The sequence below is a fragment of the Podarcis filfolensis genome (assembly GCF_964270895.1).
Source record: "Podarcis filfolensis genome assembly, chromosome: 10".
Lineage (NCBI taxonomy): Eukaryota > Metazoa > Chordata > Lepidosauria > Squamata > Lacertidae > Podarcis > Podarcis filfolensis.
Genome location: NC_139612.1, coordinates 59,408,442 through 59,436,262, shown reverse-complemented (window position 1 = coordinate 59,436,262; position 27,821 = coordinate 59,408,442). Strand labels below are relative to the sequence as shown.

General features: G+C 45.8%; 1 protein-coding gene and 1 long non-coding RNA gene across 4 annotated transcripts in view; one reads left to right on the top strand and one right to left on the bottom strand.

Moving 5' to 3' along the window:
* Positions 1–2,338, top strand: part of RERG (RAS like estrogen regulated growth inhibitor) — a 93,572-nt gene extending 91,234 nt beyond the window's left edge. For all 3 annotated transcript variants that reach the window (XM_083573190.1, XM_083573191.1, XM_083573192.1), the window contains exon 5: positions 82–2,338. In XM_083573190.1, coding sequence (XP_083429316.1) covers positions 82–489 — 408 coding nt within the window. In that variant the 3' untranslated portion in view covers positions 490–2,338. The remainder of the gene's footprint in view (positions 1–81) is intronic.
* LOC310743146 lies at positions 2,114–7,510 on the bottom strand. Its single transcript, XR_014538817.1, has 2 exons — positions 2,820–7,510; positions 2,114–2,448 (listed from the first exon to the last, which is right to left on the bottom strand). It is a non-coding gene; the product is annotated as an uncharacterized lncRNA (long non-coding RNA).
* Between the last annotated feature and the right edge of the window lie 20,311 nt (positions 7,511–27,821).

Here is a 27,821-nt window from a genome sequence, read left to right as displayed (position 1 = left end):
TCTGCTGTCCAAAATACGGACATCCCCTTGATTGTGTCTTTTGACCACACCCATTCTTCCTGCCTCTTTCTTTCGAAACAGGAGGATGCCATTCAGAAGGAAGGCCATGTGCGATGGGGCGAGGGCTTTGTGCTGGTCTATGACATCACCGACAGGGGGAGCTTTGAAGAAGTCCTGCCACTTAAGAACTTGCTAGACGAAGTTAAAAAACCCAAGAATGTTACCTTGATCCTAGTTGGAAACAAAGCAGACCTGGACCACTCAAGGCAGGTCAGCACCGAAGAAGGGGAAAAGCTGGCCACCGATCTAGCCTGTGCATTTTACGAGTGCTCTGCTTGTACAGGGGAAGGCAACATCATGGAGGCCTTTTATGAGCTTTGCCGGGAAGTGCGGCGCCGGAAGATGGTCCAGGGCAAGACCCGGAGACGGAGCTCCACCACTCACGTCAAGCAAGCAATCAACAAGATGCTCACCAAAATCAGCAGCTAAAATATTTCGCTTGTTTCGTTAATATAGAACATCTCAACTGAGGTGGGGTGAGAAGGCCGGATTGTAGGCAATCAACAAGATGGTGAAAGCTTTGCTCTTCCCTAAACCCCCAAAACCATCACATTACTCTTCCTGAAATTAAGAGAAGCAAAGCAGGTTTCTGGAGTTGGAGCAATTACCAAATTGAATATTTTTTAAAATAATAAATTCACAGGGTCACTTAGAGAATGTACCAGATCGGTTACAGCTTCCCCTACAACACAGCGTGTTCACCTCTCACTATTATTTGATGACTTATCACTGGCCAATAGCTAAATGAGTCTCCAGTCCAGTTTTACTGGGTGATATATATTTTTATTGGGTCTTTTACCACTGGCAACTTAGGCTGCGTACACACAACATTTTATTCTAGAATCAAAGGAGTATGAATGCAGTATTTGTTTATTACTACATAGTCCACACACACAGGCTAGATCTAATGCATTTTTATTTATTTTTTGGCCCCTCAAAAGTGCTTCTTGAGAAACTGGTTTCATTCAGAAAACAAAAGCTCCTTGCAAATTGATTCTGCATTGCCCCCACAGTGTGTCCACTTGAAAGCAGATGTAGGTGGTCCCAGCAGTGGGGGTTGCATCCACACCTACTCAATGGCTTTGATGAAGGATGTATAACAAGAAGGGAATCATCACTTCCTCCTTCATTCACCTTGGTGGATGTACAGGGAGGAAAAGGTGTGGCTAACCTAATTGAGAGGAGGGTTTTCAAATCTGTACTGAGTAACCACACCCACTCTTATGGACAGCAGGCTCTAGAATCAGTCTAGTTTGAAGGCATGTTGAGAATGAGCGAGAATGGTTGAGCATGTTGAGGATGAGCAAGAATGAAAAGTGGAGACAACATCAATGCTGATTTCCAGCAAGATCTTGCTGAAGTCTGGCAAGATCTTATGAGATTTTGATCAGGTCTCGCAATACCTTGCTGGAAATCGGCACCGAGGCCAGAGCTTCTCCACCAGGGGCAGAGACAGTAGGACTTCACCTCATCTCATGGGTGGGCCAGGCCTGGTTAGTGTGTACACAGCGTTAATCTGCATGTTGCCGATTCATATAGCATTGATCAAGAACATCCACCCTTTCTGCCAGATGTCTAAACCCCATCCATAATCTAAGAAAGCAGAGGAATTGTCACCTAATTCCTCCACTGTACTTACTGGCCTATTGCAAGTGGGCAACTTAGCAAATGTCTGCATCAGCCTTCCCACCACCACAACTGTGTTTTTGGACCACAACTCCCAGCAGTCCCAAACAGCACCTGGTTGGAGAAGGTGGTCTAACTTGCTCATTGTGGGCAAAGTGGCCTGTTGCTATCTACATATCTACATAACACAGAAGGCAGTCTCTGGGTTAGGAGAACACTATGTATCTGGCTGTCAACCTATGGAGGGTATGAGATGGATTTCACACGTTTCATGACACTATATTAATGCATGGTCAATTTTTCTTAAGAACAAAACTGCCTCTTTCCTTGTGTCACTTTTCCTGAACCTTTATAATGCCTACATTTTAGTAGGGTATCTTTGTAAACTCAGCTAGCGGAAACTCTTCAACGAGTTGGTAGGCTCAACTGGATTTGTTACATTATGTTAAAAGTTTATTTTTATGCCGCTTTTCGGTTCCTAAAGCCTCCCCAAAGTAGTACAGAAAAGTGAAAATGCAAAAAATAAAATAAAAAATAAAATATCAGTTACCAAGAGATTGTATGAAAATGACACACTATACGCTTGGCTGTGTATCTATGTTTGTAAGCCCTGCAGAGTTAGACAGGAAATAATACTCATTTCTTTCACAAAGGTTTGGCTTTTTTATTGTTCTGCTTCCTAACTGGTGGATCCATTTCTGCTTTAATTGGAACGGGCTATAAAGAAACCTCTTTGGCAGGTCACAACTGATAGTGGTGCACCTTAAGGTAAAGGTAAAGGGACCCCTGACCATTAGTTCCAGTCGTGACCGACTCTGTGGTTGTGGCGCTCATCTCGCTTTATTGGCCGAGGGAGCCGGCGTACAGCTTCCGGGTCATGTGGCCAGCACAACTAAGCCACTTCTGGCAAACCAGAGCAGCGCACAGAACCGCCATTTACCTTCCCACCGGAGCGGTACCTATTTAGCTACTTGCACTTTGATGTGCTTTTGAACTGCTAGGTTGGCAGGAGCAGGGACCAAGCAATGGGAGCTCACCCTGTTGCGGGGATTCGAAACGCCGACCTTCTGATCGGCAAGTCCTAGGCTCTGTGGTTTAACCCACAGCGCCACCTGCATCCCATGGTGGTGCACCTTAGCTCCTACTTATTACTGGGGTTGACAAGCCCCATTTGTGCTGATCAAAAGCTGTATTTGTCTACAATATGAGCTCAGTACTGGAGCTGATTCCAGGTTGGGTGGAGCTTGAGTTGTACAAGGGCTGGAATATACAAGCATCTGAATTTCCTTCTAGAACAGGTCCAAGACATTTTTCTGCCGGCAAGTCGAGGCACAAAGTACCCAAGGGTGGTCAAGCTGCTTTGGTGCCTGAGGCAGAAAATATCCCAAGTGCCTCTCCCTGTCCCTGGCAATAAAAGCACAACAACAACCAATTAAATGAATAAAGGTGTGCTGTCCTTTCGTGGGGCACCCCAAATCAGCTGCCTTGATGCAACTGCCTCAATCTGCCTCAGATATGGGGAATCTCAGGCCTGGAGGTCAAATGTGGCCCTTCAGGCCCCTTCATCTGGCCCTTGGGTTTATCACCAGGCCACACACACCCTCTCCAGCTGCCCCTCTTACCAGCCTGGCTTTGCACCCACCTTCAGTGGGGAAAAGCAGAAGTTGATGTAGTGATGAGAGAAGGAGCAGGGAAAAGCCATCTCCAAACAAACAGTTCAGATCAGCTGCTTGGGACGGGGAGAGAGAAAGGGGTGTCAGAAAGAGAAAAAGGGGGATAAAGTCCTTTACATTAAAAAAAGCTCCCTGTCTGTGATGTAGAGGAACATCTGAAAGCTCTGATCCCCACCCCTGTATCCCTCCCAAGTTTATTAGGTACCCAAGAAGTTTATGGTGTGACCAACACAGAGGCCTCTATAGGAATCGGCACACTTGAGCTCCCCAACAAGTCTGGCTATTGCTATCATAAACGGTCAAGATTTCAGGAAGTTATTTCCCACTGTGCTGTTAAAATAATAATAATCTGAAAAGATGGGTTTTGTTCCCTTTAGCCTGGCGATTCAGTCGTCAAAGTGTTACAGCCGACTCTTTTATTGCAATGCGCTCCTGCCTAGAGCCCAGAGTACCGCTTTCGAAAAGTGTTGAAGTATATTAAAGCTTTGCTTCCAGAAGTCTTTCAATTTTGGCAGCCGTGTTGAAAGGAGCCAATGTAACATGACCCCCTTTCAACTGGGTTTCCAGCAGCAGAAAGTAGCAGGGTTGAAATAACCCCTATTACTTTCCTTACATTGAGTTCTTTCTGCCCGCACCACCGCTCCAATTCCCCAGCTTTGCTCTCATGCTTCCTGCCTTATTCTACTGGACAACCCTTAGTTTCAGGCTGACCCCTTGCCTGGCTGACTCACCTCTGTGCCCCCTCACCTGCTGCCCCCTGGTGGTTGTGCTGCCACCACCTTCCCACCCTGGTTTCAAGTGTGCTTAAAGGTAAAAGGACCCCTAACCATTAGGCCCAGTCGTGGCCGACTCTGGGGTTGCGGCGCTCATCTCGCTTTATTGCCCGAGGGAGCTGGCGTACAGCTTCCTGGTCATGTGGATCAAGCGTGCTTACCTGGCAACAATGAGCTTCTTCCACTGACATAATTTTATTGTTGATTTTATGCCATTCACTGCCGTGAGCTATTTTTCTTAATATCAGTGGTATATAAAATAATGTAAGCTCGCTTGCACGTGCAAAAGGAAGGCTGGCAGCTACTCCCAACAACCTCCTGCTGCTTATCTAACAGCTGCCATGTGCTGAATTGCTCCTGGCCCATGAGAGGACCACTGCCAGGTAAGTCCATGAGCAAGCATGCAGCTAGGTTCGCTCAGAAACATGTGATGGGGGTGGTGAGCACACTAAAGGCTGAGGAACCACCACTACTGGGGTCCCAGTCAGTGTTGGGAGGGGACTGAGGACAGCTTTCACAGAGCCCCTCAAAATCCAAAGCTGATGCCGTTTACCATATTAGCCATCTGATTGACATATGCATGTTTTGCTGCACTAAATGGAGGCAGTGAGTGTAGTAGCATCTGTGGTTGAGTTGTACAGAGGCCTACAATGGGCATTGTTCGGCTAAAATGCGTGAGAGGTTGTCAAGTCAGGGAACGTGGATTCCATTAAACACAGAGTTCCATGCCCTCCAACATATCTTCAATGAAAATAGGGCTATTATTATTATTATTATTATTATTATTATTATTATTATTATACTCCACCCATCTGATTAGGTTGCCCCAGCCATCTTGGGTGGCTTCCAACATAACTAAACATTAAACATTGAAAAATTTCCCTATACAATGCTGCTTTCAGGTGGCTTAGGGGTCAGATAACTCCAAACCCTCCAATGTTTCTCGAATGAAGATAGGGATGTCCTAAGGAAAAGTGGGGTGAAATCAGAAACTGGGATGGCTTCTGTAAATCCGGGACTGTCACTACAAAATAGACACCTGGAGGGTCTGGAGTTCTGCCTGTAGTGAAAGTGATTTTAAAACAGGGTTGCATTAGCTAACGGGAAGGATATGCAGCAGCAACAGCTCGATCTTACACACATTTATTTATAAATGGGTGCCAAATCTTGAAGTTTAAAAAAGTCTGGTTCTTGAATCCGGGAGGCAAAACCCAGAGCAGGTTAAGGAGGTTGCCCGGCTAAGGCAGCGATTCTCAAACGTTTGTTCACAGACTGCTTGAAAATGACTGGCAGCCTCAGCAGACCACTTAAAGAACTTTCACAGCACAGGCATAACTCATATTTTAATAACATCTTTCCTCCAGTGGCAGCATCGCAAGAGCCAGCATTGTATTATGTTGATCGTGGGCCTAGGTGCCTTGGGAAGGTCCCCTTAAACTGGTAATTGTTTTTGGGAGAATTTGGTAGACTGCACCAGTACAGTACTGTATTAAGAAAACCACAGGCCCAGTTGTTGTGACCCTGTTTGATTACTTGGCCTTGGTCGGAAGAGGAAAAAAAGCATCATCTTCAACAAGAAAAAGTGCAGGGCCAAGCACAGATGTTCTCAACTGTTCTGCAACATTTCAGCAGACCAGCTGAATCTGAATGGAAGTAGCAGACTGCTAGAGGTCTGCATGCTGTATTTTGAGACCCCCTTATGTTTGAAGGGCTGTGGCTGTGTAGTAGAGCATGGAAAAAGCCCCAGATTCAATCCCAAGTATCTCCAGTTAGCTCTGGGAAAGTCCCCGTCTTAAGACAGACGAATGGTCTAACTTGGTAGAAGACTGCTTCTGATATATATTTCTAATCCCCCTCTCAGGATTGCTGTAAGGATGCCCAAGGTCTTCATTTTAAAGTGCCACAGTGTATAATTATATAATCTCTGTTCACTAGATGGTGCGCCACAGTCGGAGAACTGATGCTGTCCCGATAAAATCGGGACATCACGTTTTTGGGAGCCACGCTCTCACACAGCAGCCCCAAAATATATGAGAGCACGGCTCCCAAAAATCCACATTTGGGGGCTCTGTGCTCTCGCGCAAGTCACGTGACTTACATGGGAGCACAGCCCGGAAGATGTGTGTCCTGGCTTTTGGCCTGGACCTGTTGGAGGCCATGCTGATGGAGATGTTGCTGTGGGGAGACAGGAGTGTATCATCTCACATTTTCCAGGCGGGAACATTCCAGGTCTGAATGTGCCCTTTGTACTCAGATCCCCTTACATGTGGCAAGCCAGCACTTCAGGGAGGTTCCTGGGCCTGCCTTCAACATGATGTGCTGACTTTGTAACTAATAGTGGCATGAGGGCTTTTTCAAACCAGCAAACTGCAGGCAGAAATTTATTTGAAGTGGTACAGATGGTACCTTGTGCTCTGCTCACCATTTGGTTCTGTTCCAAGTCAATACACAATCGGTCATATTTTCAACGGTTTAGCATTACACAAAACTTGTGGAAGGCAGCCAGAAAGGAAATGTCTTTGAAACCCCTATTATTCATATTTTGTTCTATCAATGATTAGCCTCAACTCCAATCTTTTCTTTTCTTGATTTGAAGGCGGGGTGGGCATCGTTTCAACATGCATTTTCTGCAATACTTTGTACTGGAGGAGAAGGGACCTAAATGATTTTTGCCAGATGGACATTGAGTTTGGCTGGTTTTTGTCCCCAACTTCAATTATTTTGTTTTTAATGGCTTGAGGTATTCGCATATCTTTTCAGAAAGGAAACGAAATATAGAGGCTTTTGTGAAATATAGAGGCTTTAACTGAACAATATTTCTTGGCTATTTGGCATAGCTGACTTTATTTTCCTTGAAAATATTAATCTATAATAAAAGTGTCATTTTAAAAGCTCTCGGCTTTTGGATGCTGTTTCCACCTTATGTGCCAGAAGTTAAATGTAACATTTCAGTCATCTTGTTCCGTGATGACGGAGATGGAAGATTACAGGCCCAACAGTTAACTGTGAGGATGGCTGGTATGCGCCGTACATTTAAAGCACATAACTTCCTCCAAAGAATCCTGGGAACTTCAGTTTGGGAACTCCTTTGTTAAGGAGACTGGGAATTGTAGCTGAGTGAGGGGTAAGATGCAATTCTTGGGCTGATTTGCAGGAACTTATGTGCTTTAAATTTGTAGTGTGCAGGCAGCCCAAGACTAAGACCACCCCAAGACATTATGCTGACTGAGGTGAAGGACAAGATTGTGTCCCTCATTCCATTCCAAAATAGCACCCCCTAATATTCCATATACCCAGCTTGACCAGACTGGCTGCTGACAGTTTCCTGTCACCTGAGGGCAAGCTGTGTGGCGCACAGACACCCTGCCCTCCAACATCCTGCTGCCTGCCATTCCCCAGCATCTGCGCCTGAGGAAACCATCTCATACTGCCTAATTCTAGGGCCGGCCCTGACTAAGACTTGGAACTTAGTATAATGACTTATCTACTTGGGACTTTCTCGTGACCACCTGCAGCAGGATTGAGGCCTACCACCACACACCTAAATAAAGTGAACCCTCACCCCGGATATTCACACTATGAAGCCAGTGGTCTTAAGACAACACTAACCTGTGACACTTCTCACTTACTGCTGCCACCATCTCTCAGTTCACCCTAGTACCGGAGTGGAAATAAATCCCAAGAGCTGTGGCTTAGTTTGGGAGTAAAAAGTAAAGGTACCCCTGACGGTTAGGTCCAGTGGCAGATGACTCTGGGGTTGCGGCGCTCATCTCACTTTACTGGCTGAGGGAGCCAGTGTTTGTCCACAGACAGCTTCCGGGTCATGTGGCCAGCATGACTTAGCCGCTTCTGGCGAACCAGAGCAGCGCACGGAAATGCCGTTTACCTTCCTGTCGGAGTGGTACCTATTTATCTACTTGCACTTGATGTGCTTTCGAACTGCTAGGTGGGCAGGAGCTGGGACTGAACAACGGGAGCTCACCCCATTGCAGGGATTCGAACCGCCGACCTTCTGATCGGCAAGCCCTAGGCTCTGTGGTTTAGACCACAGCGCCACCCGCATCCCTTTAGTTTGGGAGTAGTACCTACCAATCACTGCTGCATGAGGTCAGCCTGCTTCTCCCTTATCCCTCCTTGATCAAGCTTGTGCTGAGGGTCAGCATGAACAGGCTGCAGGCTGACACCAGCAGGGGCAGCACCAATGGATGCTGGGGATCTCAGGTGGGTAGAGAGTTGTTGCATCCATGTCCTGCTTGCAGGCTTCCCAAAAGATATCTGGTTGGCTGTTGTGAGAACAGGATGCTGGACTCGGTGGGCCATTGGCCTGATGCAGCAGGCTTGTCTTATGTCCTGTGGGGACCTGAAATAGTTTCGAGAGCATCACTTCATGAATCAGCCTCCCTCTGGTAGCAATTCTTCCCCCACATTTCAGTCTGGCTCATTTAAATGAACCCATTAACACAAAGTACATTGGTGGAGACAAAGACAGATCGAGCTTGCATAACGGCTGTGGGGGAATTCTCCCCAGCCTCCTTTCACATCCTAGTCACAACTCCATTCGTAGAGCATGGAAGATGCATCATCGCTGTTCCAGACAATTTCCACTAAAGTACAAGATCTACAGGAAAGAAGACAGAAGGTCATTGCCAGCCTCCCATGAGCTCTTGGGATGATCCTCAACTCGGGCTGAAGAGTACAAACAAGCAGTGTTTATCTAGTAAAGTAAAGGGACCCCTGACCATTAGGTCCAGTAGTGACCGACTCTGGGATTGCGGAGCTCATCTCGCTTTACTGGCCGAGGGAGCTGGCATACTGCTTCCGGGTCATGTGGCCAGCATGACTAAGCTGCTTCTGGAGAACCACAGCAGCGCACGGAAACACCGTTTACCTTCCCCCTGGAGCGGTACCTATTTATCTACTTGCACTGTGTGCTTTTGAACTGCTAGGTTGGCAGGAGCAGGGACCGAACAACGGGAGCTCACCCCGTTGCAGGGATTCGAACCACTGACCTTCTGATTGGCAAGTCCTAGGCTCTGTGGTTTAACCCACAGCACCACCCGCATCCTCGTAGTGTTTATCTACTTCCCACTGGAATCACAGTCTAAACACTCCTTGGTCTAATGCCGCGATAAGGAAACTTTTTCTGACTGAGGGCCACATTCCCATCATGGCAACTTTCTGGAGGCCATATGGCAGAGCTGAGTAAGGTCAGAACCAAATGAGGACAGAGCAACAAATATAAACTTTACCTTTGTATACTGTGTGGAAACCTCTAGACATTCACACATCTCTCTGTCCTCTGTCTAGGCAAGCAAAAGTACGATCAGAATTCAGGGACACATTCCTTGAAAAGCATTCAGAGGTGGGGATGCAAAGCAAAGCTGATGAAAGGTGTGGCCTGCAGAAAGTTTCAAGAGCCAGATAGACCAGGAAGGTCATAGTTGGGTCCCAGGGCTGAGGTTCCCCATGCTTGCTCTAATGGGCCTGGATTGTCCAATACAGCTGCATTCTGGAAGCCATGCAATCTGTAAGGGAGACTCCAAGCAGAGTTTTCTAGTTCTGTTACCATATAGGTAGAAGCTGGATTTAAGATGATTGCCCAGGGGTGGGAGCAGGCAGCTCAATCTGTGCTTGATTTCAAAGATGCTCAGACTGAGATGATGGCATGAGAGGGGTACCCCAGTCAGGAGTTCCCACCGATGCCCATACGTGCATTGATTAAACACTGCAAAACAGCAATCTCGACATTCTGTGCCGTTGCATCAAGATTCCTTTTGTGAAATGTTTCAATGACTGCATGCATGCACTCTTGATCAGTAGGTAAAGCACCACACAGCCATCTCTATCTTAAGCCACCACAAGGCCACGGGTTACAATCACATTGAGGTTGCTTTCTTGGAGTGTTTTATCAATGCACGCATCGGGACAACACTGGTCTGCCACCATCAGGACTGGGGTGATTTCTTAATTCTTGTTGCTATATTTTATTCCATGTACCTAGGACCAGATGAACTACCACCCACATTTGCAAAATGGATGGTTTTCAGGGCAGGGGCCAAAAGCATTCAGATGGTTACAGAGAGAAAAGACACATGGAGTGCACTCGCTTTTTCTTCTGCTGGGTCTAGCAGGGTGCTGCAACCCATCAGACGTTGGGGTTCCACTGCTAGAGGCCTTAAAATGCAATATGTGAGATGTGCAGCAGAGTCAGCCTGGGACAAGCTGCAGAATGGGCTGAATGTTTCTTCCCAAAGAGAGAGAAAACTTTTGCATTAGCATCACAGACCTTTCAAGCCCAAGAAACCTCGTTTTGCTCCAAAGCATAATGCACAGTGTCAGCTGCGATATATGTGTCTAGCTCGACTAAATCCTTAAGTTTGTAGGGCAAGTTGCATGCCATTCCTTTGTCGTAACCCCTGTTAGACACGGAGAACTAATTAAGCATGATATGGCATTAGGATAAGCCAGTTGCCATTACAGCCTTGACGATTGCTTAGATGACAACACTTCATGATGTACTGGAAACTAATCTTGGGAGACTAAATAGTCAATAAATTAAATGCCCTACTGAAATCCAGACTTGGACACCATCAACCGGGTTTTGAATTACAAATCTCAACCCCGTGTGACTAGCCTTAGCAATAATATTTGCATATCCCGTGGCTTGATGGCTTTGTGGTTTATTTTTCTCTTAATTGATTTTCTGGGCAGATTCCCAGGGTTATAACTCAACATTGTTTGTAGCTGATAATTTTTTCAAAAACTGAATTACATCGACTTACAGTTCACACAGTAGACAGCTTTGCTCATGTAAGGAATACTTGGTTTTACTCTTAGGATCAAACACTATTCCAAGATCAGCCCAAAGCAGAGGTTCTCTCAGGCTAAAGTAGCATTTGATGTCCAATCTAGACTAGGAGACTATCTCTATATTAAGGGCTGTCAGGCCTGAGTCAGGTTTAAAGTTAAAGAAGAACTAGATGAAAGAAAAGTAGGTTCATATTCACACCATATATTTAAAGCATGATACCACGTTAAACAGTCATAGCTCCCCCCCCCAATACAAGGAACTGTGGTTTATTAAGGTTCCTCAGAGTTGTTAGGAGAACTCCATTCTGTTCACAGCGCTACAATTCCCAGAGTGGTTTAACAGCCACTCCCTCTTCACAGGGACCTCTGAAAGTGTCCCAATCAGTTAACAAGTCATATGTTACAATTAGGGTTGCCATGTGTCCTCTTTTTCCAGCACATATCCTCTTTTTCTTGGGTAGAGTTGTCATAGCGATCCATAGTTAGAAGTATAAGTGGGCAAATGTGTCCTCTCTTTCACTCTTCGAAATATGGCACTGTTGGGGAAAAGGCTTGCCCAGCATCACACAGCTTCAATGGCCGCAGCTCCTCCTCTCTTGCCGTCAGGAAGAGCCTGCCTTTGATGCTCCGCCCCCTCAATATTGGGGGGCTGAGCCCCCTGCTAAGGAACACTGAGGGTGCTGATGACACCTCTTCCTCCTAGAGTTGGCGTGCCTTATCTATATCATCACGGGACACGGGTGGCGCTGTGGTCTAAGCCACAGAGCCTAGGACTTGCCAATCTGAAGGTCAGCGGTTTGAATCCCCGCGACGGGGTGAGCTCCCGTTGCTCGGTCCCTGCTCCTGCCAACCTAGCAGTTCGAAAGCAAATCAAAGTGCAAGTAGATAAATAGGTACCGCTCTGGCGGGAAGGTAAACGGCGTTTCCGTGCGCTGCTCTGGTTCGCCAGAAGCGGCTTAGTCATGCTGGCCACATGACCCGGAAAAACCGTGGACAAACATTGGCTCCCTCAGCCTATAGAGTCGTCCACAACTGGACCTAATGGTCAGGGGTACCTTTACCTTTACCTGAGAGCCAGTGTGGTGTAGTGGTTAAGAGTGGTAGTCTCGTAATCTGGGGAACCGGGTTCGTGTCTCCGCTCCTCCACATGCAGCTGCTGGGTGACCTTGGGCCAGTCACACTTCTTTGAAGTCTCTCAGCCCCACTCACCTCACAGAGTGTTTGTTGTGGGGGAGGAAGGGAAAGGAGATTGTTAGCCGCTTTGAGACTCCTGAAGGGGAGTGAAAGGCGGGATATCAAGTCCAAACTCTTCTTCTTCTTCTTTACCTTTATCTATATCATCGCAACAAGAATAAGTCAAAGCCAAGCTATAGAACAGGGATGGAGAACATCTGCCACTCCAAGGGCCATATTCCTTCTGGGCAACTTTAGCATAGGGGGTGGTTCATAAGGCAAAAGTGGGCAGAGCGATGAAAGTAAATATAACCTTTGAACAGTGAGAAGGGTGGCCTACAGAGAGGGGGTGTGCCTTGGTGGAGAGAGACCCGAGGGCCAGATGGAGGAGCCTTGAGGGCCACATTCAGGTCCTAGAATGTGTCTGCAGGCCCAGGATCAACCCAGGACAGCACTGCTCAGCCAGGGAAAGAGGAAGCTCTGTGTTTGTTTCCCATTTTGAAGGTGTAATGAGCTTCCCTTCAAGCCCTTGCATTCCTCCTTAGAGCGGCAGCAGGTGTGCCCTGAAGTGTTCGCACACAGCACCGTTCCAAGGCTGAAATCTGAAAGCAGCAGATGTTTTGATCAATATGAGATGAGTACAGTTTTACACCATGCCATTTCTACCCCCCGCCCCCCGCTCAGGAAACACCAAGGAGACGAGGCTGCTTGAATGAGACTGAGTAAATTGGCGGATGCAGGCGTTCTGCCAATATTAACATATATATGAGGTTCCTTAATAGCGAGACATGCGCCTTCCTCTTCCTTTTCATTTTTCTAATATTTGAAATAATCACAGCGGATGTCGCCTGACAAGATCCACCGTGCGCTTTCGTTTTAAACAACAATCTCTCTCCTGTGGTTATTATGGAGTCAGGCGGATTCCGAAGTTAATAAGCAAAATGGTAGTGGTATAATAACATTGATAAGAAAGAATGGAAAGAATGGAGGGGTGAGGAAGAGCGAGAAGCAGTACAAAAGGGGGACGTGCTCTTCAAATTCCATCACTGTTTTAAGAAGCTCCTCTGCAGTCTCCTCAGGCACGGGAGGCGAATTCAGTTCAATTCTCATTTAAAAGCAAACTTAGCTCATTTGCCCTGAAACAATGCACAGACCAAAACACAGCCATCCTTTGAGACTTGTACTTCTATTAATCCTATGCCCTTTTAAAATGTGGTTTTTTTGTGGGGAGGGGGTTATTGGGTTGTTGTTTTTATTTTGATGGTGTATTTTGTGGTTTTATATTTGATTTTATTCTGTGAATCGCCCTGAGAACTGTGGGTATAGGGCGGTGTGTGTGTGTGTGTATAATCAATAAATTTATCCCTGTTCAATGAAGGGTGTAGCCAGTATGCCAGCTGAAGTTGGTAGTAGACTTTCCTATGCATGGAAGTTCCTTGAGCCTCTAAGGACAAAGGTAGTTCTAGGCCCTGGGTCACCAAACTAAGGCCCATGGGCCAGATCAGGCCCAATTGCCTTCTGGATCCGGCCCGCTGATGGTTCGGGAATTGCCTCATGGATCACCAGCAAGCATGTTCTTTCCCTCTCCCTCCCTCTCCCTCACATGGCGGCGCCGGCACCTCCTCCCTCCGGGCTTCACCCCACCCTGCCTAGAGGAGGAAGGGGGCTGGGCTTTCTGGTGCCAGCAGCAGCAGCGCTTGAGTGGCTGCCATTTTAAGCAGCTCCTCTCCAGAGCCCTTTCGCATGCCGCTCATTGTCCCTCCGTCGCTGCCAGCCCCTGCCGCTTGCAAGACACAGGTAAGCAGCCACCAGGGCTCGTGGTGATCTTGCATCATTATATATATAATGGACTGCAAGAAGATCAAACCTCTCCATTCTGAAGGAAATCAGCCCAGAGTGCTCACTGGAAGGACAGATCCTGAAGCTGAGGCTCCAGTACTTTGGCCACCTCATGAGAAGAGAAGACTCCCTGGAAAAGACCCTGATGTTGGGAAAGATGGAGGGTACAAGGAGAAGGGGACGACAGGGGATGAGATGGTTGGACAGTGTTCTTGAAGCTACCAGCAGGAGTTTGACCAAACTGCGGGAGGCAGTGGAAGACAGGAGTGCCTGGCGTGCTCTGGTCCATGGGGTCACGAAGAGTCGGACACGACTAAACGACTAAACAACAACAATATATAGTCCAGCCCCCCACAAGGTCTGAGGGACAGTGGACCAGCCCCCTGCTGAAAACGTTTGCTGACCCCTGTTCTGTGAGCATCCCCAAGTTACATACCTGTTCCTTCAGAGGGAGTGCAAGGTAAATAAAAGTAAATACCCCAAATCCCAGACCTTGGATCCACCCACCCACAGAGTCTCTGTCTTACCCGGATTCAATTTCATTCTGTGTGCTTGTACATGCTCCACTGGTGCATGCTGTCATCCCAAACATTGCTTCATTGGGCTCTTATTATATTACAATGTGGGTGATGCCCCATAAGAGATAGCGCTCATCAAAGCAAGCTGGGAAAGCAATTTGCTGATAATTGAGAATAAGGAAGGGTTCCAGCTTTCCCCATGAATTTGGAATGAAGATGGATGCTACAAAAACACAAACTTACAGTATTATAACCATTAGCTCCAAACGTGGATTGCATAAAGCAAAAAGGGGAAGATATGCAAAATGCATCACCATAGGAACTGCTCTCCAAACATGTGTGGGTGACAGAAGAATGATGATTAGAAGAGTCCCCATTGGCTGTAAATGTCACCTGGTTCTAGAAAAGAAATGAGATCAATGTGTGGTCTCTACGGGAGAGGAGAATGCGTTGTTCAATAATGGTTTGGCACAATAGACAAGGTTGTTCACTGTGCGGCAAAGCTCTGAGCGGAGCAGGGAAATGCTACAGTCGATATGAATGACAAACAGAAATGCTCATGATCATTAATATCATTTTTTGTGTTAATATTGTGCAAGGAATATTTTTTTAACAAAAATTAAATCATATAGTATAAATCTTGGAAAATTCAGTTTTAAATGGAACTGGTTTTACATTCTGGTTCAAACATGTCCTGAAAGGAACCAAACCTAGTTCACATTTGTCCCTTTATAAAATGAACTAGTATGGTTCACGTTCAGTTCAAGTTCATCCAAATGATCCTCAACAAAATAAATAAACAGGAGGAGGGGGCGGGGAAACAAACCAAACAAGAGTATGAATTTGAAGTGGAAATCAAAGTTTCATCCTGAAATGAACTTAGTTCACCTAGCAGTTATGGGAACTACTTTCAGGTGCAGTTCATAAAGTTTTGAACTAATTCAGTGAACATTGTTGAACAAAACTAGTTCATTCCAAGCACTGGTACATAGCACATACTAGTTAGCCAAGTCAATTCCACAGTGCTGGGTCTCACTTGCTCCAGAGGCAGCTGAGAGATAGGGGGTTTTTTTGTTTCAACCTTGTTGTTTGAGAAGCGTTTAAGACTTAGAATTGGAAGACCATATGCACAAAAAGTCTAGAAATTTTCAAAATGCCCTCGAAGAGCACATTGTGGTTTACATGTAGAAAGGTTAAGTGAGAGCTCAGAACTTTGAAGCTGTCTGTTGCGCAAGCATTAATTCACTGTGAGCCATCACAACCCCAGGGTCAATGAGCGCATTCCCACATTAACAATCATGAGAATATGCGGGGGGGGGGGGAGGGAAGATGCATTATAAGTAATAGATCCTGACAGCAAATGAGAGGAATGAAGGACCATAACAGGCATGGCATTAAATGGGACTGCACTTAATGCGTCATTTCCCATTAATAATAGCAGCTACAGGAGACAGGGTAAACAGGGCATGTAAACTCCGTCATGTGTTTTAATCTGGTTTCAGCCGGTTGTTGATTTGGATTATTATTTTTGGAACATTTTAAATGCTCGTTATTAACTCTCCCTTTTTTAAATAATAAAAAAAAAACCTGATAACGGTCGTCATTCAATTCTTCCTGCAAATCGCTTTGGGTTTTTGTTGCAATCAGATGGTATACAGTGGTACCTTGGTTGTCCAATGTAATCCATTCCAGGAGTCCGCTCAAATCTCAAAACCATTCGAAAACCAAGGCGCGGCTTCCAATTGGCTGCAGGTGCTTCCTGCACTCAACCAGAAACCGTGGAAGCCCTGTCGGACGTTCGGCTTCTGAAAAACATTCGCAAACCAGAACACTCACTTCCGAGTTTGTGGCATTCAGGAGCCGATTTGTTCGACAACTAAGCCGTTCAAGAACCAAGGTTCCACTGTATAATAAATGTTGTGAAATATAAATACAGTGGTACCTCAGGTTAAGTACTTAATTCATTCCGGAGGTCCGTTCTTAACCTGAAACTGTTCTTAACCTGAAGCACCACTTTAGCTAATGGGGCCTCCCGCTGCCGCCGCGCTGCCGGAGCACGATTTCTATTCTCATCCTGAAGCAAAGTTCTTAACCCGAAGCACTATTTCTGGGTTAGCAGAGTCTGTAACCTGAAGCATATGTACCCTGAAGCGTATGTAACCCGAGGTACCACTGTAAATATATAAACAGGACCAGCACTAGAGGGGGTTAACTATTTCCTTCTGCACCATGGTTCCATAAAAAACAACATCCGCCACCCCAACCCCGCAAATAGAGGCCGCTCTGCTCCACTGCCTTTAACTACTGGCAGAGAAAGGGAGGGGTGGGGGGAGTGCACTGACCCCAGCACCATCAGGGAGGGGGGTACCATCATAGCCGCCCCCCAGACACGCGCCACACACACCCCACCGTGCCAGACACCATGCCCCTGCCTGCTCTTCGCCCCCAGTACCAGAGCATGCAGCTTCACCACTGCCTTTAACAGAGGCTTGTTAAAGAGAAATCAGGCAACTTAAGCGTCTCCTTGCAGGTATCTAAACATCCCCAGCCACTAATTGCTGGAGATCCAAATGATGTTGAAGGGATGACTACACGGTCTGGTTCAAGAGTTGGCAACTCTTTATAATGCTATTGCTTGAGACAGTTCCTGATACAGTGGTACCTCAGGTTACATACGCTTCAGGTTACAGACTCTGCTAACCCAGAAATAGTGCTTCAGGTTAAGAACTTTGCTTCAGGATAAGAACAGAAATCATGCTCCGTTGGCGCAGCAGCAGCAGGAGGCCCCATTAGCTAAAGTGGTGCTTCAGGTTAAGAACAGTTTCAGGTTAAGAACGGACCTCCGGAACGAATTAAGTACTTAACCTGAGGTACCACTGTACCTGAAAGCTGTTGGGTGGAGAAACAAAGGCACATCCTTTCAATTACCGTAATGGGCTGCAATAGAGGTTCTCAAAGGAAATTACACAATATCCTCCATGAAATGTAAATGCAAAAGTGGCCAGAGCTCCTGTACCTTTAATAGTTGTGCAGAGGTGTGGATTCCAGCTGCTGTTAAAGCTGCAGGAACACCTGGCCTCTTTTGCATCAGGCAAGTCGATTGCTCCCTCCACTGTGACTATGCGAGAGAGACCTGAGCTTAAAACTGTGCAAGCGATTAGAGATGAATGGCTTTGGAAAGTTTTTAAACAAGCTGTTTCCTAAGGCCGGCTGCATTTCTGTGTTCATCCCACGCTCCCTTCCACTGACAACGGGCACACGGCCTTTGCACAACGGGTAGTTAACATAACAAATTGTCTCCCTCGACCTGTTTTGTACCTCTCTTATTTGTAATTTTTCTCTCTCTTGCAAAAGATGAAGCACAGGGTACTTTTCATGCCGGCTTGTCACTTTTGAATTTATTATACCCGTTTTGCAAGGAAAGTGTGTCAGCCTGGCTGTCCAGGCCAAGTTTCTGTACTGGTACATTGTGTCACCCAACAGCAGCAGTATCTCCCCCCCGCCCCCCGCCACAGCCAACAAAAAAAACAAAAACATTTTAACACCAGCAGATAAAGCATGCGGGCTAAGACCCAGGAGATGTGCTATTGAATTCCAGCTAAACCACACGTCTTACTGGAGAACTTGGGTAAACCTCAAGCTCAGACACTTGACAGATGGAAGGAGGGACACGACTACATGACTGTCCTGTAGTTATCAAGCAGCAGCCATATCATATGGCAGCAGCAAAGACATGGGACAGCAGTTGCATGGGCAGGTTCAAAAGAAGGTGGCACTTCTGCAACTTTAATAATAATAATAATAATAATAATAATAATAATAATAATAATAATAATATTTATACCCCACCCTCCCCAGCCAGAGCCGGGCTCAGGCCTAGGCAGAACAGCTCTGTCTTGCAGGACCTGCAGAAAGATGTCAAATCCCACAGGGCCTTGGTCTCTTGTGACAGAGCGTTCCACCACGTCGGAGCCAGTGCTGAAAAGGCCCTGGCCCTAGTTGAAACCAATCTAACCTCCTTGAGGCTCAGGACCTCCAAAGTGTTGTTATTTGTGGACCTTAAGGTCTTCCACTGAGAGCGCCAGTGTGGTGTAGTGGTTAAGAGCGGTGGACTCGTAATCTGGGGAACCAGGTTCGCGTCTCCACTCCTCCACATGCAGCTGCTGGGTGACCTTGGGCTAGTCACACTTCTCTGAAGTCTCTCAGCCCCACTCATCTCACAGAGTGTTTGTTGTGGAGGAGGAAGGGAAAGGAGAATGTTAGCCGCTTTGAGACTCCTTAAAGGGAGTGAAAGGCGGGATATCAAATCCAAACTCTTCTTCTTCTTCTTCCACGGGGCATACCAGGAGAGGCGGTCCCGTAGGTACGTGGATCCTAGGCCACATAAGAGTTTAAGAATTGTGAGGAGGAGGGAATGGGACCACGCAAAGGACCCAACCTGTGTGCAAGGACCCAAGTGTGGATGTCAGAATGAGGCTGCCCCAGGCTTAGTTTTTATGTACTGAGCATTTATGCAGACCCTTTTGTGTGTTCCAAGATCTTTTCACAATCCTTACTACAGCCCTGTGAGGTAGGCAAAAATAGTTAACTCCGTATCAGGCTGAGAAAATAGCAGCCTGCCTAGAGCAAAATGTGAACTAAGATATTCACAGTTCGGCAGCACACATTCTTCGCCTCGATGTTGCGGCACCTTCAGCTCCTGGACCAATTAGTTCTCCTACCTGCTTGATTAGACTGCAAGTCACCCCACCGTGATTTACCAATTACAATTTCCACATTCTTAAAATAGGCTGGTTTTGTTAGTGCTGGCTGGTGCTCTTGTTTACGGATGGGATTCAGTACAAAAAAGGGCCTTCAGAAACGTTCCAAATAAAACCAACACGAGAGACGCTGCGTGCTCTACCCAGCTTCCCACAATTATCATTTGTTATGTGCTTGGTTAAAAGGGAACCCCGATGCCTCATTATTTCTAAAGTCACAGATCATCAATCCCACCAAAATTACAGGGAAAACGATGTGGCGCAAAACAGCAGTTTTAAAAACCATTCCCTTTATTTCCAATCTCCAGGGGAGAGAGCTGTGACTTTTGCAAACCATCCAACATTTCTCCGATGGAAATAGGGGCATTCTTGTGGAGCTAAAACGGCACCACCCACACAAAGTTGGAATATCAGCAGTCTTGGGGAAACCCCAAGACGTCTTTAAAAGGGGTGGGGGGTCACAAACACAGCCCAGTAAGGAATAAGCATGCTTAGTGGACACTGGATGCTTGCTGACTGGAATGGAAAACCAGAAGTGGGAAGCAGGGTTAGATGGACCTTTGGTTTGATCCGGAAAGGTTCCACTTTGGTTCCTACACTCTCTCTCCCCAGATGGTAGGTAGTTATAGGAGTGGCTACTGCAACAGAATTCTGTCTCCGTCTCTCTCTCTCACACACACACAAATCTCTGGCCATTAGTCATTCCTGGCATATAGAATGCAAAGCACATTCAGATGGATTCTGTTCTCCATAGGAAACAGCTTCAAGGTTGTTGTCATTAGCATTCATAAGAGAGGAAAGGGTAGGAAGCCAGTGGTGTGCTTTTTTATGTAAGCAAATGCTCAAATTGCAGTGAAGCTGTGGCATCACAGAAGCCAAAGATGTTGCCGTGAGTGTAACTCAGCAGTGAAGCTCCCCACTGGGGTTTAATGAGCATAGACACATTTCTGATTTCTTTAGACAAGCTGTCTAATGAGTTACCTATTGAGACTAGAACAGAACAAGAATCGAAAAGGGGTTATGCTTTCGGAATAAAACTCTTCAGCCTGAAAAGACCGGCTTTTGCAGCGACCTGATACAAAACCCACCCCACTTCAAAAATATTCTTTCATGCGCGTTTTCCCCTCGTGGTAGCAACTGAGAAATGCAACACTGGTAGGGGTGGATGAAATCTCTCGATTTCAGTTTCTCACTTTCCCCAGTCTTAAGATCACTTTGTGATTAAAAAAGAAAAATCCATACACATTTTGTCTAATAGTCATATTTTTACAAGCCATTTCCCCTGATATAGTACAAAATAGTAGGTGTGGTGGGAAAATTACCTGTAATTTGTTAAAGGTACCGATCCCCTTCACAGAACTACAATTCCCGGAGTGGTTTAACAATCAATCCCTCTTCTTGGAGAACTCTGAATTGTCAGCCAAAGTTCCCAGTGTTGCATTTATGCAATAACTGGAATGTGGTACAATGCCCCATTGAACTGAATGGCATTTACTCCCATGTAAATGTGCAGAGGACTGCAGCCTTATTTGACCCGCTTAGGACTGACTGTAAGGAAATGAAGATCATTTTGGGCTACCACTGATACAAAAATAAAAGAACAATCCTTTCAAAGGATATCACACACTCCCACCACGATCAGATGAGAAAAGCTGGATCTTTTGTCTATAAAAGGGCAATGCATGTGCTCAACAAATAAACAAAATTATCCAGCCAAAGTTAAGAACTTTGACGCCCTGCTGATTCCTTTGTAAGAGAACTAAATTCATGCCTAACTTTTGCTTCTTGAAATCCATAGGATTTGAAAACACCTAAGGCAGCAGTCCTAACCCCACTTACCTGGCTGGGAGTAAGCCCTACTGAATTCAAATGGACTTACTTCTGAATAAATCTGGAGAGGACTGTGCTGCAACTCTGCCCTGTGTTTTATCACTTTTCTATTATGCTTTTTTTTGCCAGCCATCACTGCTTTTACAGGCTATGGTCCGTCCAAAATTAAGCATGTGTTTTTAAGTCACAAGGGGTTAGTCAACGGCTTACTGCTCCCTTCCTTTGAAATTCCTGGCATTTAAAATTGCCTCACTTTAGCAGGATTTAGCCCAACATTTTCTTGAAGGGGGGAAAAAACTGGTAAGAGACACACATACAAACAATATAACTTGCCTATTATATTATGTGCAAACCAATGCCAGTTCATTCCTCAGTTGTTCTTTCTGCTGCAAATGCTAAACAAACAAACCCTTCTGCTGCTTTGCAGATTAAGACTGACAACAACCCCCCTGAAGCACTGCATGATATCCAGCTCTTGTTCAAATTCAATGGGACATTTGCATTTATTTTCATGTGAGCCGAACCCTCACAATTCAATTTATTTTACGTGCAATATTTTGTTTTCAATTATTTACAGAGGTACTGAACAAGGTAACTGACATCCAACATATTCCAAGGAGAGCACTTTGCATTTATATAAAAGTAACTCTTTTCTTCTTCTTCTTCTTCTTCTTCTTCTCCCCCAACCCGCTGCTGCCCGACCTCCTGTCCTAGACTATATGCAATAAGAAGAGAATCTGGAAAGTATTTGGGGATTCTCTCAATGCCAAACTTTTCCCCATCTCTGGCGAAGCTTTAATTCTGAGACTTGGCAGGACAATTCTCTTCTTGAAGCCTGTGTGTGTGGCATGTACCCAATTCTCCCCTCCCCCTGCCATGCATGTTCCCTTTCTCATATTGATTTGATGATCAGAGGCTTCCTTTTAAAGCAGCCTGCACTCAACATTAAGTTTTTAATTTATTAGGCAGCGGTTGAGAATCTGCCTTTGGGAGAGGCTTTAATGTTCCAGTTACATAGCCTGCCCCACCATGCACCAGAAGGACTGGGTGTTTGCAGGTAACAGTCCACAGACCAGGTACAGAAGTTTCAAACGTTTCCCTTGGCAAGACACCAAGTTGAGAATCGCCTGTAATGTAATAATGCAGTTCACTGAAAGGTGTGTTTATATGTGTGTGTGTAACAGCAAGAATAATTCATATTTGTTATTTGCTGTTGACTCAAGTGCATTTCCCAACAAGCTTTGACAGCTGATAAGAAATCCTCAACCCTTTCATTATTCTGCAAACTTCGCTTTGCTTGAGCAGGATTCATATCCTCCTGATACCTTCCCACGCAGCACATTGATTGTGGTTTCGTTTCACCGCTGGCCTGTTAAATTCAACAAGAAGGGTAGTCAAACTTGCTTCCACTTAAAAAATCTCGGAGGGAAAGCTGGCAACGTGGGAGGTAATATTGATCAAGCAAACTGCCGTCGATCTTTGGCCCGCTATTATTCTGGAATGGGGAAACAAGGTTTGAAATATGATGCTTGGGGCATTCTTTTGAGTTTTAATTTCAAGTAAGTCCCGCAGGCCTGGAGGCTGCTATAATCCCACGGCAGCCAATAGCATTCAGAAAGCCCATCAGTGTGCAGAACGGAAACCCTGACCGGTTTCGACCCCCATATATTCAGTGATAAGGAAATTATAGACTCTGGACCTAATGATGTCACAGCTGTGGGGGGAGTACTCTGGAGGGTAACGTGTGTTTTTGTTGTTGTTTAGTCGTGCCCGACTCTTCGTGACCCCATGGACCAGAGCACGCCAGGCACTCCTGTCTTCCACTGCCTCCCGCAGTTTGGTCAAACTCATGCTGGTAGCTTCGAGAATACTATCCAACCATCTTGTCCTCTTCCATCCCCTTCTCCTTGTGGCCTCCATCTTTCCCAACATCAGGGTCTTTTCCAGGGAGTCTTCTCTTCTCATGAGGTGGCCAAAGTATTGGAGCCTCAGCTTCATGATCTGTCCTTCCAGAGAGCACTCAGGGCTGATTTCCTTAAGAATGGATAGGTTTGATCTTCTTGCAGTCCATGGGACTCTCAAGAGTCTCCTCCTTTACTTATTTTTTTAAAAGTGGTAAGTGCTAGCCCTCTTGCACTTCGGGGAGGGGCACCCTGCTCATTCTGTTGAGGGGGGCTCTGGATTTCACCCCAAAAGTCCTTCCCTGACGAAACTGCTGCCTGCAGTTACCCAACAATGCCTGCGCCTGCCCTTTTATTCTCTTCAGCCAGAGTCCTGTGACCAATCACAAAGTTCCCTCTGAAAATCCTGTGGCCCATTGGACTATAGCTAAGGACCAATGAGTTCAAACAGAATGCTCAATAAAGGACCTATCACAGCTCTAGGATTACACCAATGCTTATAAAAGCCACGTTCTGCTATCAACTGCCATAACGGAAAACCTAACAGCGCACAGTTTAGCAACTGCCTCAGCCTAGCTGCTTCTTCGCAAACTGCCAACTGAAAAACCCTCATACATTGTGCCTTCCTGCATCAGTTTGGGCTCATCTACACTTCTGTTTGCCCAGCTGCTTTCGGCTGGGAAAACCTGCATTTAAGCACTGAATCAGAACAAATAGCAAGCGTGTTTTCTGCAGATTGCTATTTTTTCCGATTCAGCTGTAAATTGCATGTTTTCCAGGAGAAAGCTGCCAGTCAAACACAAAACTGTTCAGAACCATGCCTAGACAAGGGGGAAACTACTCAGACTCATGCTTTCTAGGAAGTGTGGACAATTCCTAGGCCTTTTCTCCCTTATTATAATTATTTACACACCAAACAGTTTATGCAACAGAACAGTGTTTTTACATCTAAATCTTCCCTCACGTTTTCCCTCACAAGAACATGTGTCCACCCTACTCCTAGAATTCATACCAGGCTTGGCCAGTTCAAAGGTTTCATACTGTCTGCTAGGGATTGCTGGAGGAGAGGGCTATCAATGGCCACTAGCATGAGGGCTGTGCTTTGCCTCCACAGTTCCAGGCATCCTGAATCCTGGTTGCTGGAAACCACAGGTGGGGAGAGTGCTCTTGCGCTCAAATTCTGCTTGTGGGCTTTCCACAGGCATCTGTTTGGCCACTGTGAGAAAAGGATGAGCCACAGGCCTGATCCAACAGGTTCTTATTGTGCTCTTAAGAATCTGTCACCTTCCTTTGCAATGAATGAGGAAATCTTGCTCATACAGGGTTTCTGTGCGCACAACATCCTGTTGTAAGAATGGTAGCCAGCATAGTACAGCACTTAAAAGCATCACACTTTGTTGTTTAGTCGTTTAGTCGTGTCCGACTCTTCGTGACCCCATGGACCAGAGCATGCCAGGCACTCCTGTCTTCCACTGCCTCCCGCAGTTTGGTCAAACTCATGCTGGTAGCTTCGAGAACACTGTCCAACCATCTTGTCCTCTGTCGTCCCCTTCTCCTTGTGCCCTCCATCTTTCCCAACCTCAGGGTCTTTTCCAGGGAGTCTTCTCTTCTCATGAGGTGGCCAAAGTATTGGAGCCTCAGCTTCAGGATCTGTCCTTCCAGTGAGCACTCAGGGCTGATTTCCTTAAGAACGGATAGGTTTAATCTTCTTGCAGTCCATGGGACTTTCAAGAGTCTCCTCCAGCACCATAATTCAAAAGCATAAATTCTTTGGCGATCAGCCTTCTTTATGGTCCAGCTCTCACTTCCATACATCACTGCTGGGAAAACCAGAGCTTTGACTATACGGACCTTTGTTGGCAAGGTGATGTCTCTGCTTTTTAGGATGCTATAAAGCATCACACTAGTGCTGAAGAAATCCAGGATCAAAGTCCCACACAGCCATGACCCTCACTTGGTGACCTTGGAACATTTTGCTGCCTGACCCAGCTCACTGGGTTTTTGTGAGGATAAAAGAGGCAGGTTCACACATTCTGTCTTGAGCCCCTTAGAGAAAAGGTGGGATATAAACGTAATAAGTTCTGAATCTGGCTTATGAGTCTTTGAACTGCAAAGGACAAAGCCCGTAGCAGTGTTTTCTTTGCCATGGCAAACAAGCAGCACAGCTACACAGGGCCTAAGAAGGGAGATATTGTGTGTGTGTGTGTGTGTGTGTGTGTGTGTGTGTGTGTGTGTTTTCAATGATTGCACTGTTTGGCAGGATTTTGTGACAACAGGCATACATATGGTAACAGTTTGCGGTTCTCCTAGAGTGCAGACACTTTGTGAGCAAACCGTCTGATATTAACAGTTTGTTATTTCAGAAAGGTGCCAGCTTGAAATTTTTGGCAGCCTGGGGCACCAGGCTTATACTCCGTATAATATAGTAAGATATTCAGCTTGGCTGGCTTCCCCTCCCTCAAAAAAATAATAATAATAAAAATCAACAAGTTTTGCAAACCAACAAATGAAAAATACAGATGATTTTTTTTCACAGACCAACAAGGAATTGCAAGAGAATTACCTCCCCCCCCTCCAAAAAAAAAAGAGGAGGAAAGGGAAGAAAACAGCCACCAAATATTCACGAAACAATTATTGGAATTGGAAACTTGACCATAAGGATATGTTGTTCATCAAATCATAGTGACAACTTAAAGTATTTTGCTACAGACAGACACTAGCAGAAAGGTGCAGTAGAAGATCCAGAGAGATCCACAATATCTAATATATTGTGCTCAGTCGTTGGGATTATTTCTATTTTGTCTTGAAATGGCAGGCTGTGTCTCACATTTTTACTTCTTCCAGTTCTGGTGTTGTCAGAATTCATTTCAGAAATATTTCAGAACACAGGGAGCCGGTGGAAAGAGACATCTCCCCTGACTTGTGCCAATTTTCCTTCCCCAATGTTTCTCCTGAATGGAAGCCCTCAACTCTCATCCCCAGCTGACACCAATGCAGCTGCATTTGATAATACCCACCCCCTTATTTTTCTTGCCTTCCTTTTCCCAGTCAAAATTTGGACTGTAAGTGCCTCAGGGCAAAGACCCCAATCCTTTGCTTATGGAATTCTGTAAGACTCTGTACAGCAGAAGCAAGGAAACTGTGGCTCATTGTCCACACTGGCTTGGGCTGATGGAAGCTGGAGTCATTTAGTGGGCCACAAATTCCCCATCCCTGCAATATACACTGAGGTGCTAAATGAAAACAAGAACCTTGTTTCTCCATCAAAATCACGCCTTGTGCAACACAGTTCCTGATTTATTACATTTATGGGCAGAGAAACAGAACAGAGCCATCCATCATCACACAGACCAGCACAGCAGGCAAGGCCCCTCTGCGGGTAGGTGCTTTCGGCTCACAGGAACATTTAATGATTTCTTATGGTCTACTAATAGTTGGGCTGCGGCCTACTATTGTGAACTGGCACACAGTTTGACAAATTGCTGACATAAGCACATTGGGAGAGACATTTCTGTCACATTGCCTCCCCGGAGCAGCTCTTCTTGCCAAGAAAGTGCCGTTTCCAATATCAAGATGTAGATGTATTTTGAAAGCTATTTCATTTAGTATTGGATAAGCAGCAGCAACCCACAGCTGGCTGGGTTACATTTCCTCAAATCCGTTTAGCTTTCGTGCGGTTGGGGAAAGGTTCTTCTAATAAGCAAGTTCAGAACATCCAGAACTGCATCTTGAGGAAATAAACAAGATTTCCATGATCTTCAGGGAGACTCTTTGGGAAAGAGTGTAGATAGATTTGTCACCTGTCAAAGACACACCCCCCCCCCCGGGACTTTTGAGACAAAAGAGGCAAAGATAACTTTCCTTGTGGAGGCAGTTTCATGACACGCACCTTCTGTCTGCATTGCCTAACTTGCAAAGGACAAAAACAGGGACAGTGTGGGCACCTACCAAGGCCTCATCCTGATGCTTGGACTACCAAACCATGACCAGTTTCCATGGAAGGGTACTGCCTCCAGGGAAGACCTGAGCCATCTAAGGTGTGGGGGTTCCACTCCTTTGCCCCACAGCAGCCCCTCTTCTCCATCTCTCTCCACTGGCCCCAAATCCTGGTGCAAAGTGAGCAAGTGAAAGGCTGCTGCAAGGAGAGCTGGCCATTAGTCTTAGTGAGACAGTCACCTCAGGCAGAAGATGTAGCCCCCACAGTTGCTCTCCCTGAGCCCCAACAGACAAGCTTCCCTCTGTTGGCTAACAGAACTATGTGTGCCTGGGGATGAGTAAATCTGTCAGTTTGGGTGTCACATTTTTCCATTCTTAAGTTCTGCTCTCCACTGTTTCACATGTTTTTAATGGCAAGTGAAGTCCTCTGGGAAATTTGTCAGCACTTTAATGCCAGTTTCTCCTAATATATATATTTGTGTAATGAAGAGGTTCCCAATATCAAGGAAGAGGTTTTCCTCTAGGTTTGGCCCCAGCTGGCCACCATTTTGAATCAAGATGGCAGACTACCTTTCAAAACTGATGTTCTTGTTTTTTAGAATTCGAAGCAACACCAGGTATCAGGCTACCAATCATACATAAGCCAGGCCATTGGACTCACCTAGTATCAGGCACTCTTTCAAGACAGCTTAGTTACCATTAGTAATATTGACAGCGATTGTCATTTGACGGCAACTAAGGCAACCCAGGCATTAAGCTCACTGGGTGGCCTTGGGCCAGACACTCACTCTCATCCTGGTCTATCTCACAAGGCTACTGGAGGCGACAGGAGAAGAACCAAGGAACTTCTTGTAAGAAAGGTATAAATCATATATCAGTATAAATATCAGTATATTATATTAATTATATTAACTATACTATA